Source organism: Pistacia vera, unplaced genomic scaffold, assembly GCF_008641045.1.
Source record: "Pistacia vera cultivar Batoury unplaced genomic scaffold, PisVer_v2 Contig29, whole genome shotgun sequence".
Classification (NCBI taxonomy): Eukaryota; Viridiplantae; Streptophyta; class Magnoliopsida; order Sapindales; family Anacardiaceae; genus Pistacia; species Pistacia vera.
This window is the reverse complement of record NW_022196101.1, coordinates 195,400-209,911: the sequence shown is the minus strand read 5'-3', so window position 1 is coordinate 209,911 and position 14,512 is coordinate 195,400. Positions and strand designations below refer to the sequence as shown.

The following is a 14,512-nucleotide window of genomic DNA, read 5'->3' as shown; positions in this document are numbered from 1 at the left end:
CTTTGGAGGATAGGGAAGTGGCTGAAGACAATAATAAAGATGGAGGATGGAGCCTGTCAAGGCTGCTATTAGTTTGGGTTGGTTTAGGACATTTAGATAATGTGTATAATGTTGTATTTTCATGTAATTGACACATTTCAGATTTCAAAAAAAGCAATTCAATATTTTTTCCCTTTTTTGACTTTGAGTTTATTTAGGGATGTTGTTAAATGAAATGAATATGTGTTGATGCAAATAGGTTATCAAATTGAGAAGAAAAGATGGAATGAATATGTGTTGATGCAAATAGGTTGTCAAATTGAGGAGAAAATATGGAATTAATATGTGTTGATGCAAATAGGTTGTCAAATTGAGAAAATATAGAGTTAATATGTGTTGATGCAAATATGTTGTCAAATTGAGGAGAAAATACATAATTAATATGTGTTAGGCATGATCGCTTAAGCAATGGCGTATATTGCTTAAGCGATCAATGGTTTCCTATATTGGATCGCTTAAGCGAGACCTTACATCGCTTAAGCGATCGTGCCCCCAAGGGATGATCTTGATTTTGCCTTTCACTTGATCTCTTAAGCGAAGTACGATATCGCTTAAGCGACGAAGGCTAAATACATTGGATCGTTTAAGCGAGTCATGACATCGCTTAAGCGATCGTACACTTGAGGATGATTTTGTTACTGCCTTGGATATGATCGCTTAAGCAAAGTATGATATCGCTTAAGCGACGAAGGCTAAATAGACTAGATCGCTTAAGCGATCATGCACAAGGGGATGATCTTGATTCTGCCTTTCACTTAATCACTTAAGAGAAGTATGGTATTGCTTAAGCGACGAAGGCTAGATACACTAGATCGCTTAAGCCATGACATCGCTTAAGCGATCGTGCACAAGGGGATGATCTTGATTCTGCCTTTCACTTGATCGCTTAAGCAAAGTCTGATATCGCTTAAGCGACGAAGGCTAAATACATTAGATCGCTTAAGCAATCCATGACATCGCTTAAGCGATCATGCACTAGAGGATTATCTTGATTATGTCTTTCACTTGATCACTTAAATGAAGTCTAATATCGCTTAAGCGATGAAGGCTAAATACACTAGATTGCTTAACCAAGCCACGACATCGCTTAAGCGATCGTGCGCTTGAGGATGATTTTTTTACTGTCTTGGACATGATCACTTAAGCAAAGTATAGTATCACTTAAGCGACGAAGGCTTATATATACTTGATCGCTTAAGCGGCAGATGCATCGCTTAAGCCATCTTTTCTTTGTGTTTGGATTATTTGACAACCTCATATTAAGTAATGTTAATGTTAACTTGGGACATTCACAACATCACAACATTCGGGAGAAAAGAAGCAAAAAGTTATTTTGATAACAGAGCCGATGTTCATAGTCAAAAAGTTTTTGAAAAATTTTGGCACTCTCTCGATCTACAGAGTACAGAGCAGATGGTTGCAGAGTTCAATTTTATATAAATATAATATTTATATATCTATTATTTTCTTGCCAAGAGCTAACAAAAATAATAGAATAACAATAGATCATTCAGTTTTATGTACGGTGTTGACTGACAAAGACCGAAGTGTTATTTTCACATTCTATTGAAATGATAAAAATAATTAATAATAATAAATATTAAATATTAAATACAAAAGGACTAACAATAGTAATAGCATAATCGTAGATCATTTAGTTTTATATACGGGGGTGTGACTCTACAAAACCATCTACACAAACAATCTTTTGACTAGTCATTCAAACTTCGTTTACTCCTTAAAATAACAACTCTTTTTAAAATCAGACCGAGAATAATCTCAAAAGAGTGTAATATTTATCAGGGCTCTAAAAATTTCACCATCTTCTTCTTCGTCCATATCTCAACTCTGAAGCTATTTTCTTGTTTGAACTCTTAACATCTTTATGTTCCGAAGAAAGAAGAAGAATATATGTTCACTAAGCTTGCATAGTTATCTAGTTCTCTTCTACCCAAATCTCTACCCTTGAATTTGAGAATGATTATTGTAGAGTATAAAGGAAATTAGCCTTGATCGCTTAAATGACGCAGGATATCGCTTAAGCGATCACGACTTATGTATACTAGATCGCTTAAGCGATCTTGTATTTGACAATGAAATATTCAAGAACAAAAGGAAATTCGTTTGATTGCTTAAGCGATCCTGTCCCAATAAGTCGTTATCGCTTAAGCGATAAACGGCGTCGCTTAAGCGATCAGGGCTAATTTCCTTTATACTTAACAATCATTCTAAATTCAGGATAGCTTAAACGATGTGGGATCTTGCTTAAGCGATCCAGTATACATAAGTCCTGATCACTTAAGCTATAACCCACGTCGTTTAAGCGATCAAGACAAATTTCCTTTTGTATTCGGAATAATTCATTCTCAAATACAAGATCGCTTAAGCGATTTTAAATCTCGCTTAAGCGACCCAGTATACATAAACTGTGATCGCTTAAGCGACCCAGTATACATAAACTGTGATCGCTTAAGCGATACCCACGTCGCTTAAGCGATCAAGGCAAAATTTCTTTTGTACTTAGAATAATTCATTCTCAAATATACGATCGCTTAAGCGATGTCATGTCTCATTTAAGCGATCCAATATACATAAGTCATGATCGCTTAAGCGATCAAGACTAATTTCCTTTTGTACTCTACAATAATTCATTCTCAAATATAGGATCGCTTAAGCGATATCAGATCTCGCTTAAGCGATTCAGTATACATAAGTCGTGATCGCTTAAGTGATAGACCACGTCGCTTAAGCGATCAAGGCTAATTTCTTTTTGTACTCTAAATTAATTCATTCACAAATACAAGATCGCTTAAGCGATGTCATATCTTGCTTAAGTGATCCAGTGTACATAAGTCATGATCGCTTAAGCGATATACCACGTCGCTTAAGCGATCAAGGCTAATTTCCTTTATAGTTTAATCATTCTAAATTCAAGATCGCTTAAGCGATGTGGGATCTCGCTTAAACGATCCAGTATACATAAGCTGTGATTGCTTAAGCGATGGACCACGTCACCTAAGCGATCAAGGCCTATTTCCTTTTGTACTCTACATTCAATATTCATTGTCAAATACAAGATTGCTTAAGCAATGTCATATCTCGCTTAAGCGATCCAGTATACATACGTCGTGATTGCTTAAGCGATATACCACGCCGCTTAAGCGATCAAGGCTAATTTCTTTAATACTTAATAATCATTCTAAATTCATGATCGTTTAAGCGATGTGGGCTCTCGCTTAAGTGATCCAGTATACATAAGTCGTGATCGCTTAAGCGATAACACACGTTGCTTAAATGATCAAGGCTAATTTCCTTTTGTACTCTACATTAATTCATTCTCAAATACAGGATCACTAAAGCGATTTAAGATCTCGCTTAAGCGATCCAATATACATAAGTCGTGATCGCTTAAGCAATAACCCACGTTGCTTAAGCGATAAAGGCAAATTTCCTTTTGTACTTGGAATAATTCATTCTCAAATGCAGGATCGCTTAAGCGATGTCTTATCTTGCTTAAGCGATCTAGTATACATAAGTCGTGATCGCTTAAGCGATATCCCACGTCGCTTAAGCGATCAAGGCTAATTTCCTTTGTACTCTACAATAATCATTCTCAAGTTCAAGAGTAGAGATTTAATGTAGAAGAGAACTAGCTAACCATGCAAGCTTAGTGAACATATCTTCTTCTTCTTTCTTCAGAACATAAAGATGTTAAGAGTTCAAGTAAGAAAATAGCTTCAGAGTTGGGATATGGACGAAGAAGAAGACGGTGAAATTTTTAGAGCCTTGATAAATATTACAGTCTTTTGAGATTCTTCTCGGTCTGATTTTAAAAAGAGTTGTTATTTTAAGGAGTAAACGAAGTTTGAATGATTAGTCAAAAGATTGCTTGTGCAGATGGTTTTGCAGAGTCACAACCCCGTACATAAAGCTAAATTATCTACGATTATTCTATTACTATTATTAGTCCTTTTTTATTTAATATTTTTATTATTAATTATTTTTATCATTTCAATAGAATGTGAAAATAACACTTCGGTCTTTGTCAATCAGCACCGTACATAAAACTAAATGATTTATTGTTATTCTATTATTTTTGTTAGCTCTTGCAAGAAAATAATATATAAATAAATATAATATTTATATAAAATTGAACTTTGCAACCATCTGCTCTGCACTCTGTAGACTGAGAGAGTGCCAAAAATTTTCAAAAACTTTTTGACTATGAACAACGGCTCTTGTTATCACAATAAGTTTTTCAGCACAATAGTTGTAACCTTCTATAAAATATTAAGCTTTTTGAAGATTTACTTTACTGAAAAAGTTCAAATGAAACTGAAAATTGTTGTAAGCTTGGACTTGGTGTTGCTTTTTACAGCTCACCATGACTAATTCAGTAAATTGATTGATTTAACACGACAATTACTTTGATAATATTTAAAATGGATGAAAGTTAAAAATAATTAATTTTATTTAATATGATATAAATGATGATTTATTCAAGCTTCTCAAAACACAAATGTAATGTCATCACACATTTACATGATATAGCTATTGTGTTGAAAAATTTATTGTGATGGCAGGAGTAGTATGTTTTAAAAATTTTATTTAAAACATACTTCACAACTATATCACTACTTGAGCAACTCAACCCGCCTCTTCTAATGATTTCATCAATTAACTCATCAAAACTAACTTCTGTACTCACCATAATTGGTTTAACTTGTTTGCTCTTCCCAATCCAATTCTAGCAACTTTCTTCCTCCACCCACTCACCAAAATATTTAACACCCAAAAAAACTTATCTCATGTCTAATAATAGCCAAGTACCTATAATGTAAGAAAACAAAAATTATTAACTGATATATTAAGGGTTGATAGATTTTAAAAACCATTTGCAGAGTCGCTTAAGCGATGTGGTGTATCGCTTACTAGATCATTTAAGCGATCTCGTATAAATAATCTTGATTGCTTAAGCGATCTTCTGCCATATACTTGATCACTTAAGCGATATGCTGCAATATACCAGACTTAAAGAAGATTGCTTAAGCGATCTTCTGTCATATACCTGATCGCTTAAGCGATCTGCAATCTGCTGCATTATACAACATACCAGATTGCTTAAGCAATCTTCTGCCATATACCTGATCGCTTAAGCGATCTGCGATCTGCTGCATTATCCGACATACCAGATCGCTTAAGCGATCCATCAGATCCAGAACACATTTTCAGTCATCTCCACCTATAATCGGTGCTACCACCCCAAGCTACCCACAGTGCAAGAAAATATTCAACAAACTTCACTCGTTTCAACTTGCATTACATCAAACACAACCCAACAACCTAAACAACTAAATCAAAATCATAACCCAAACCCAATCCATCACTAAATATTTGTAAATCAAAATATAAAATGAAAAGAGGAGATACACATACTTGGACGAAATGTTAGGAGGAGGAGGAGGCAGATCTGTGGCGAAAAAGATGTTAATGGTGGAGGAAAAAGATAGTGTTAATGGTAAGAAGAAGAAGATGTAGACGAAGTTTAGAATAACAGCAACCAAGGGAGGGATACGTTAATGGCGGGAGGAAGAAGAAGAAGATGTTATGTTTGGGTTTGTTTGCAAGAATTTTAGGTTTTTGGGGACATATTAGAATTTTTAAAATATTACATAATACTTCATTAATCGTAATTAACCAAATCATGTATAATTAACCTTAATCAATAATAAGGCTATTTAGTTAACACTTTAAAACTACATAGACTTTTAATTAAATTTGAACTTCATATGGTCTTTTAATAAGATGCCCCCTATAGGGTTGGTTCAACTTCGCACCTCTATGTTGGTAAGTTTATCATACCCTGTGGCCTCTGTAGCATTTAGCTTATTTGTTTTTTATTTTCTAACATTTGGAATTGTTACTGTGAAAGAGCAAAGTAATTTAACGGCATGGAAAACCACATGCTCACTTGAAAGTTTTGGAGGAATAGCATGGCAAGTTGCTTCCAAGATTCTATCAAGCTTATTGGGAGACCTTTGAACCATCTTTTCACTTCTTCAATTAGTGACACAGCCAAACAATGACACTTGACGAGAATGGAGGCTTGCTATAACTCTGTCATGTCGTTGAATGCACTTAGGTGATCCTAGGGATCACCTTTCCCATCGAAGACCGACATGCTTGGCATTTTGAAGTTTGGACGGAGGGGTGCTCGGGCACCACTTTTGAAAGAGAGAATTCTCCATACCCCTCATACTGCTTATCTTGGTGAGCTCGAAGGCCGTTAAGAATTTGCTACTACTAGTTCAACTGATTAACTGTTGGGTCTCCGTTTTTGGCTTCTACAAGGGACCCATTATGACCCTGCAATACATTTAACTGAGTGCAGGCTGACCCATTTTTTCGATTCTGTCAAAACACACTTGCGCGACCATTATTGTGCGAGACTTCTGTATTGTGGTAGCTCAGGTTGTAAGTGGGATCTGTCGAGGATGGAGACTACCCTTTCTTGGCGTGAGGTGTGATCATCGCATTGGTTGTGTACGTCTCTCTAGAAGTTATCCCTTTCTTGGCACGAGGTACAACCCTCACGCTAGTTATGGGCATCTCTTTGTCGTTGGCTTTTATTTCCACGTTGGTCTCTTTCTGGAGCCTTAAAGGATTTTGATCTCGCCTTCGCCTTTGGTTTTGCTTGCTGATCGAGCCAGAACTCTCAGTTGGTGTTGCAGTGCAAGGTGACCAGGGTGGGTCATCTCTCACCCCCTAAGGTATGTTCTACTGATTTGGAGCCTGATGCCCTAATATTGCCTTTTGTAAGGTGGCCATTTGCTATTGTAGGGTTTGGACTATTGTCACCAATGTTCCAATCATATCCATCACTTGTGGATTGGTTGGGGGAGTAGTTGAAGTCGCCACCACGTTTGGATTCGGTGGCACTACTGGATATATCGATGGAGAAATTTGAACTTCCTCATTGATGGTTTCTAGTTTGTCGGTGCGACTGATTTCAGTCCTACTTTTGAACTAGTTGTGTGAGTCGTGATTGATGTTGCCCTATTCTCAAATAGTAGAACTAGATCCACTGGAGAAACACAAAGAGCTTTTGCAAGGGCCCTCCTTCTAGCGCTAAAATGTTTATGCAAAGACTTACACCAACCAGAGGTATGTGATTGACAATGTTAGAACCATGAAGGATGTGTACATAATTCTAATGGATCAACGATAGAATAATGCAATGATGAATGTACAGTAATCAACATAAAATATTAAAGAACAAAATAGACTTTCTAAAGTGGTTCGACTACTTATAATGCAAAATCTAAGTCCACTATTATGTTATTGAATATAAAAAGTAAGTGTATGCCTTTACAATAGTTTCTAATAAGTTCTTTGTGACCTATTTTCGCCGTCACCATCGCCATCCGCCAAAACAAATTATAAGGGGATTTATATAGCACCATTATGGATATATACTCGAATTCGATAAAATAGGAAAGAGTGTGATCTTCGGCTTTTGATCATGGAGCCTATATTGGAAGATATCCTCATACCAAGGAAGGATTTATCCACTCCCGATTTCCCGCACAAAATAAAGTTTATTTATTTTTTATTTTTTATAATTTTATTTATGTTAGAAGACAAAAGTGACCTTATACCATTTAATAGAATGTATCATCCCTTAACTAACAGGGATCACAATGTCAATTCCATAATCATTAGGACAAAGGAGGATTCACCGGAAACTTCATAGGTGACAAATTATTTATCGCGCCATACTTAATAATTAAATAAAAGTAAAAGAAATAGCGTGACAGGCTGACATGTTGAAACCGCAAACTTGTGAAGAAAGCAAGAAGAGAATAAAATCGACACCCCTTTATCCAAGGAAAGTAATGATCATTCCACACCTTATTCAGACCATTTTCCGTTATTTAATAATTTAATAATAATAGGACGGTACCGGTTTATTAAATTTTATGTGCCCAACACAACACAAGATGGACTTTTATTTATTTATTTGCTTTTAGACTTGGTCATTTGATCTCGATAATGACCAATATTATTGAACTTTGTTAATCTCAATTTCACTTTCAATATTATTTAATATCATATACGACTCAAGCTTAAGACATTTAAATTCATATCGTGTCTTGTATTTATTATTAAATAATTGACACATAAAAGAGTATATATAATTAATTTTATAAATCTATGTATAGTCCGAATTGATTGTTATAAAATTACTTTTGATCAGATCAATCATCACTAATGTTTAATCCAATGGCATGTATTGATTAAGCATTAGATAAATCTAATATTGCATGGGATGGGAGAAAATAAAAATAAAACAAATAACAATTAAGTAACTTTTGTTCTTCATTCATTTTCAGTTTTCTTCTTTATGTGCCGCCCCATATATAGATTATACAAAACACAGCGCTCCATAGCTATATTTTTCTTGCTCAAACCCATATAAAGTTTACCAAAAAGGAAACAAGATTCCTTCACTTTTTTCTCTTTTCAATCTCAACTTTTCTTTTGTTTTCTCTTCCTAACAAAAACTTCCACTCTTGTAAACCAAACACTCTGCCCATCACAAACCTTTTGGACTCATCGCTGGTTTTTAAGGTAATCGGTTCATCTTCATTCTTTCTTTTCTAATTCATTTGTTGGATTTTTTTTCTCTCTCCCGGTGGATAAATTCTCACTTTATGATCAATCAATCACCAAGTTTTCATTTTTTTTTTTTTTTTAATTTTTTTTGGTTTCAGCTGTTGAGCTGATCATCCTCTGATTGATTGGAATTTTATTTGATTGCATTTTTTGAGTGGGGTTTATGGTTTAGTTGTTATATGTTTCGTCTTTTAATATGTTTTCTTTGAATTTGGTTGTGAATGGATCTACTGGATGAGGATTTGTTTCTGATGGATTGTTTTTTATTTTATTGAAACAGACACATTTTTCTTGTTGTAAAGATTATCTGGAGAGTGAAATGGGAGTTGATGCAATGAAAATTGGGGTTCAAATCAGGAAAGTTATGGCTTTTTCAATAAGAAGTTGCTATAGATCAGTTTGTAATCATCCATTCCTTGTGGGTTTTATGTGTTTTTTGATACTGCTGTATAGATCATCTCCTTTTATCTTTTCCCTTTTGGTTTCTGCCTCTCCTGTTTTGGTTTGTACTGCTATGTTGCTTGGTGCCCTTTTGAGTTTGGGAAAACCAAACATACCTGAAATTGAGAAAGAAGAGAAGGTTAGCACTTATGAGATTGCTTCTTTTAAAACTGGGGTTGTAGAAGAGAGTACTGTTGTTGAGAGAGATGTGATTGGAAGTTTTTCAACGGTGGAGAGATATATAGGAAAGGGAAGGGACGTGGCAGAGAATGCTCTTGATGAGTCAATTTTAGTGGAGAATAGAGTAAGTGAGGTTGAGGAAGATGGTGGTTTGGTTGATTGTATGCCATTGATTGATGTGATTTCGAGGGAAATTCAGTGCGAGAAGCAAGTGATTGAGCATGTTGAGAGAGAATTGAATGATTTGGAGACTGAGAAGAAAAGGGAAGTTCATGAGGAGAAACCACAGATTGAAGAAAAGTTGAATGATGTTGGTGGGGAGGTGGTAGATAATTTGTATTCTGAGGATATAGGTAATAATCTTGAGGTCAAAAATGATAAATCTCCTGCAGAGTTGATTAATGCACTCAAGGAAGATCAGCTGGATTATGCTAGAGGCATGTCTTGGAAACGGTTAGGAGAAGAATATGATGATGACAATGATGATGATGACGAAGAGTCTCTGGATTCAGGGTCTAGTGGGGCAGAAAGTTCCTCACCAGATGCTTCGATGGCTGACATTCTCCCAATGCTTGATGAGCTCCACCCTCTTCTAGACTTGGAAGCTCCTCAACCTGTCCATATATCTAACGATGAATCAGATGCTGGTTCGCGGATGTCCCATAAGAGTGATATTGAAAGCGTTGAGTCTAAGGAAAGTGATAACGACGGAGAAGGAGAAGGTGAGGATGATAATGATGATGAGGAGGAAGAAGGAGAAGCGGCAAAGGAGGAAAATGAGGATGAAAGTAAATCTGCAATTAAATGGACAGAGGTTGATCAGAAGAATCTCATGGATTTGGGGACTTCAGAGCTTGAAAGGAACCAACGTCTAGAGAATCTTATTGCTAGGAGAAGAGCTCGTAAAAACTTGAGATTGATGACTGAGAAGAATCTGATAGATTTAGAAAGTACTGATCTTCCATTTAATGTTCCACCTATTGCAACAACAAGGCGAAACCCATTTGAACTTCCTTATGATCTCTATGGTGATATGGCTATTCCTGGTTCTGCACCTTCCATTCTATTGCCCAGACGAAATCCTTTTGATCTTCCTTACGACCCAAATGAAGAAAAACCTGATCTCAAAGGAGACAGTTTCCAACAAGAGTTCACAGCTGTTCAACCAAAGGAAGCAGTATACAGAAGGAATGAAACCTTCAGCATAGGAGCATCTGTTTTTGGGGGTTCCAAGCAGGAAAGGCAAGACTTCAGCTGGAGACCGTATTTTGTACCTGAACGGTGTTCTTCAGAAGAAGGAACAAGCTATTCTGCATTCCAGAGGCAATTAAGTGAAATTAGTGAGTCAAAGATTAGTTCTGTTCCTGATACTGAATCATTGAGTTCAGCTGTTGATGAAGAGGACCGGCAGTTCCATGAACAAGTACCAGAACAATTTTCTTCAGAAGGAATGAGCTATACCACGTTTCAGAGACAAATAAGTGAAATTAGTGATTCAAAAGTAAGTTCTGTTCCTGATACTGAGTCAGTAAATTCAGTGGTGGATGAGGAGGACAAGAAGCCAAACAAACAAGATGTTTCTCGGGAGACAAAATTGATCTCTAACATGGACTGTGCCACTGATCATGTTGAATTTGGAAGCCAATCCTCTGAAGATGTCGATGCTGTAGATATTGAACAAGCTGAGAATAGGGATGCTCACCACAATGAGGTTGAAATTAATTTAGGGGGTGTGGAGAATCACCATGAAAAGGAACAGAGTGTTTTTGGGACTGAAGGGATGACTACTCCTGAGGAATCTAATGTGAAGGAGAGTTTGCCTGGAACAGAAGCAATGCCTACTCCTAAGGAACTCAGTACAAAAGAAATTCATCTGAAAACAGAACCAGGTGAAGAGGATTACAGTAGTGGGTCAAGCTTCTCATCATTGTCAGAAGTAAATGATAAAATTTCTGATATGAGAGGAGGAGGATTGATGAGTTTGGAGCCTAAAGCCAACCATTTTGAAGAATCAGGTGTTTCAACTCGTACTTCTCTTGAGGAGTCGGAATTTCGATTAATGAGCGGGGTGCTGGAACAGAGGGAGCCTGTATTTGATTCAAGCCCCCAACAAATGGAGAAATTCCTGTCATTTGCCTCCATTTCATCTGATACACAACTAGAAATAACTAGAATGCTTGTGTATGCAAATGAATCTGAACAACACATTGAGGAAAGCGAGAAGGATACTTCTGATGATTTTGAAGAGGTGGGTACAGGCTCCTCAGAAGGTCATGCAGCAGATGAAGATGAATCATCATTAAGGGAAGTTGCATTGTCACAGACGAGAGAGCATGATCTTAACAGGGTTGGTTCTTCAGGTATTGATCCAAACACTGATGATCAAAAGGGAGCCACTGTGAGGCTGTTCTCTTCAGACATTATTCCTGTAGAGGAGTATACTTTATATGGGGGAGAACAATTTCTCCACGAAAAGGATCAAGTTGTCTCATTAAGTCATGATTCTGAGAATCATCAAGAGTTGGATGAGAAGTTTGGTTCTGCAGCTCCTGATGATCAGATTTCTGACTCCTATTCAAGTTTGTCTGCCCCAGAGGGGCAAAAACCTTCAATGATGGTTGAACATGTTACTCTGTGCAGCAGTGAGTCTGAGCCTGTACAGGAAACAACAAAAGATAAGGAAGAAACTGTGCAACCTGAACTGGATGAAGTCCACTTGTCAAGTTCATTAGACAAGAAGTCAGTAGAGGAAGGCATGACAGACAAGGATAGACATTTTCTGCAGGAACCAGGTCAAGGCCACTCGTCAAGTTTTGATGAAGATATTCATGTTGATGGCCACCTAGATGTTTCTGAGGGTTTGGATTCTGTGCCTTTGAGTTCCCAGCATATGGATTCCAATAACTTCACATTGTCTACCCCAGTGGAACAGCAGTCTCCCCTTGTGACTGTGCAAGTTCCAACAGTTCATCATTCTTTAGAGGCTGATCGTGTACAGGAGCATTCATTAGATAAGGGAGAAACTCATGAGCTTGAAAAGGATCAAGTCCAATCATCTGAGTCAAAGATTGATTCTGGTCTAAGGGTGATTTCTGCCAAGTATAGTAATGAAGATGTTCGTTCTGAAGAAATATCCACATCTGAATTGGAGAAGCAGTTATCTTGGTCAGATAAATCACCATCTTATGATGACGTTGATGAAACCCAGGTGAGTAATGTTACTGTTTTTTGCTTTATTTATCCGAGTATTTTGTCCTTCCATTTTTTTTTAATGTCATGTCATGCTTACTGGATGATAATTTGTTTAATGGTTGTGCTTATTGCCTTAATTGTGCACTGTCATTGCTAAGAAATCAACATTACATTGTCTTTTCTTGATAGTTGTCTTCTTTATTTATATTTGTCAAAAAAATGGTTCTGCTGGTTTGATCAAGTGACTTTTTGATATCATGGGTAGCAATGTGAAATATGTTAAATAGCTTGTATAGGACTTGTACTGATTTCTTTGACATCATGCAGGAAGCACCTATCCTCCTGACAGAGACTACAAAGGAAGTAAACATTGTCAACGATGCAAATGTATCTGAAGTTCCTGATCATGTTCAGGAGGTGGAAAATTTGAAAAATTCATCATCTCAGACTTTCAATTCCTCTTCAACCCCATTCGAGAGTTCTGAAAGTGGATCTCCGGATGGGGAGAAAGTAAGCATTCTCAACATTGCAAATGTCTCTGAAGTTCCTAATCATGAGGAAAAAACTTTGAAAACTTCTTCATCCTTAACGTCTAACTCTGGTTCAACCACATTCGGAAGTACTGGAGATAGATCTCCTGGTGGAGAGGATGTCAAAGATGAAATCCTTGATAGAGTTGTATATGGGGACCATGATCAGGTCAAAGAACACTTCAGTTCTTTGGTAGAATCATATGGTCCTCGCATTGATGAGGAAAACTTCAATGAAGAAGCAGATGAATTAAGAGAAATTGATGAAGGATTGCTGTCTGAACTAGACACTGTTGGTGACTTTAGCGTTAGAGAAGTTGGTGAGTCACACCATATTGAACTGACACCCGAGGAGATCAATATCTCAGATGCTGAGTCATTTCCCAATGATTCCATACCAGCAGCAACCAATGCAGAGCTACCAATTCTTGAAGCAAAATCAGTTCAAGATATTGTCTTGGCATTTAAGCAACTTGATGAAGGAGTAGATGTGGAGGAAGTCATCCTACCCAGTGTGCTTGAGGATCAGGTAGTTGTCGGTGAAAATGCAGATCCAGCGGGTATCAGCTCAGACTTTCCTGTTCTCAACGCAAGATCTCTAGAGGATATTCATTCTGCTTTGAAGCAAGTTTCACAAAGTAATCAGGTTGAGTTATTGAAACCCTTGGAATCAGAGGATCAAAAATGAAAGAAAAAGAAACGGTTTCTACTAAGCAAATTGAAGCATCAAGTATTGTTGAATCTGTTATGCTGGAAAATAGTGTGACAGCAGGTGATGATTCAAAACAAGTGTCTGAGGAAACATCTAAAAGTTCTAGTTTAAGTATATCCAATGGTGAGAAGGAAAATCATGTAAGTGGAGATGAAATTCTCGTGCCTGTTCTTGCTCAAGCTCCAGTAATTCAGATTGACAGCGAGAATCCAAAAATAAGCTGAGGTAGAAATATATCGATGGTTTGCGTTTTCCTCAGTTTTTTCCACGATGATGGGCTTGGTTGACTCATGTTATTTATCACATTGTATTTGGTAGGGGATGCATTTGGTTTAACTTTTTTTTTGGTTGATTTCTTCAGGAATGAGTTTTTAGTTTGATTTCTTGAAGTGTGAAGTTTTCTTCTTGTTTTCCCTTGCCTATTGAGAGTGAGCATATCTAATCTTGTTGAGAGGGATGTTTTGGGTCCTTGCATATTGTAAATTTTGGATGTAGAAGTGATGATGTGACAATGTTTTGACTTTTTGAGTACATGTGAATGCAATTTTGATGTACCTTATTGTCACTATGTGTTTTATGAAAGTTGCAGATTTTGCCTACAAATATTTATATGATTTATTTATACAACCAGAAAGTTGGAAAGACTTTTGATTTTGTTATTTTTCGGCAACCGAGAATTACAACCTAATGACGGTAGAACTCCGAAACTTAGCTACCCTAGAACAAGCGAGGGAAAGCTCAC

The 14,512-nt window shown here is 36.8% G+C and overlaps 1 protein-coding gene across 1 annotated transcript; it reads left to right on the top strand.

Annotated features, from left to right (window-relative positions):
• The first annotated feature begins 8,626 nt into the window (after positions 1–8,626).
• LOC116134585 lies at positions 8,627–14,110 on the top strand. Its single transcript, XM_031420272.1, has 3 exons — positions 8,627–8,670; positions 8,996–12,544; positions 12,856–14,110. The coding sequence occupies exons 2-3, from the start codon at positions 9,035–9,037 to the stop codon at positions 13,744–13,746; spliced, it is 4,401 nt and encodes a 1,466-aa protein (XP_031276132.1). The 5' UTR covers positions 8,627–8,670; positions 8,996–9,034; the 3' UTR covers positions 13,747–14,110.
• Positions 14,111–14,512: the final 402 nt, after the last annotated feature.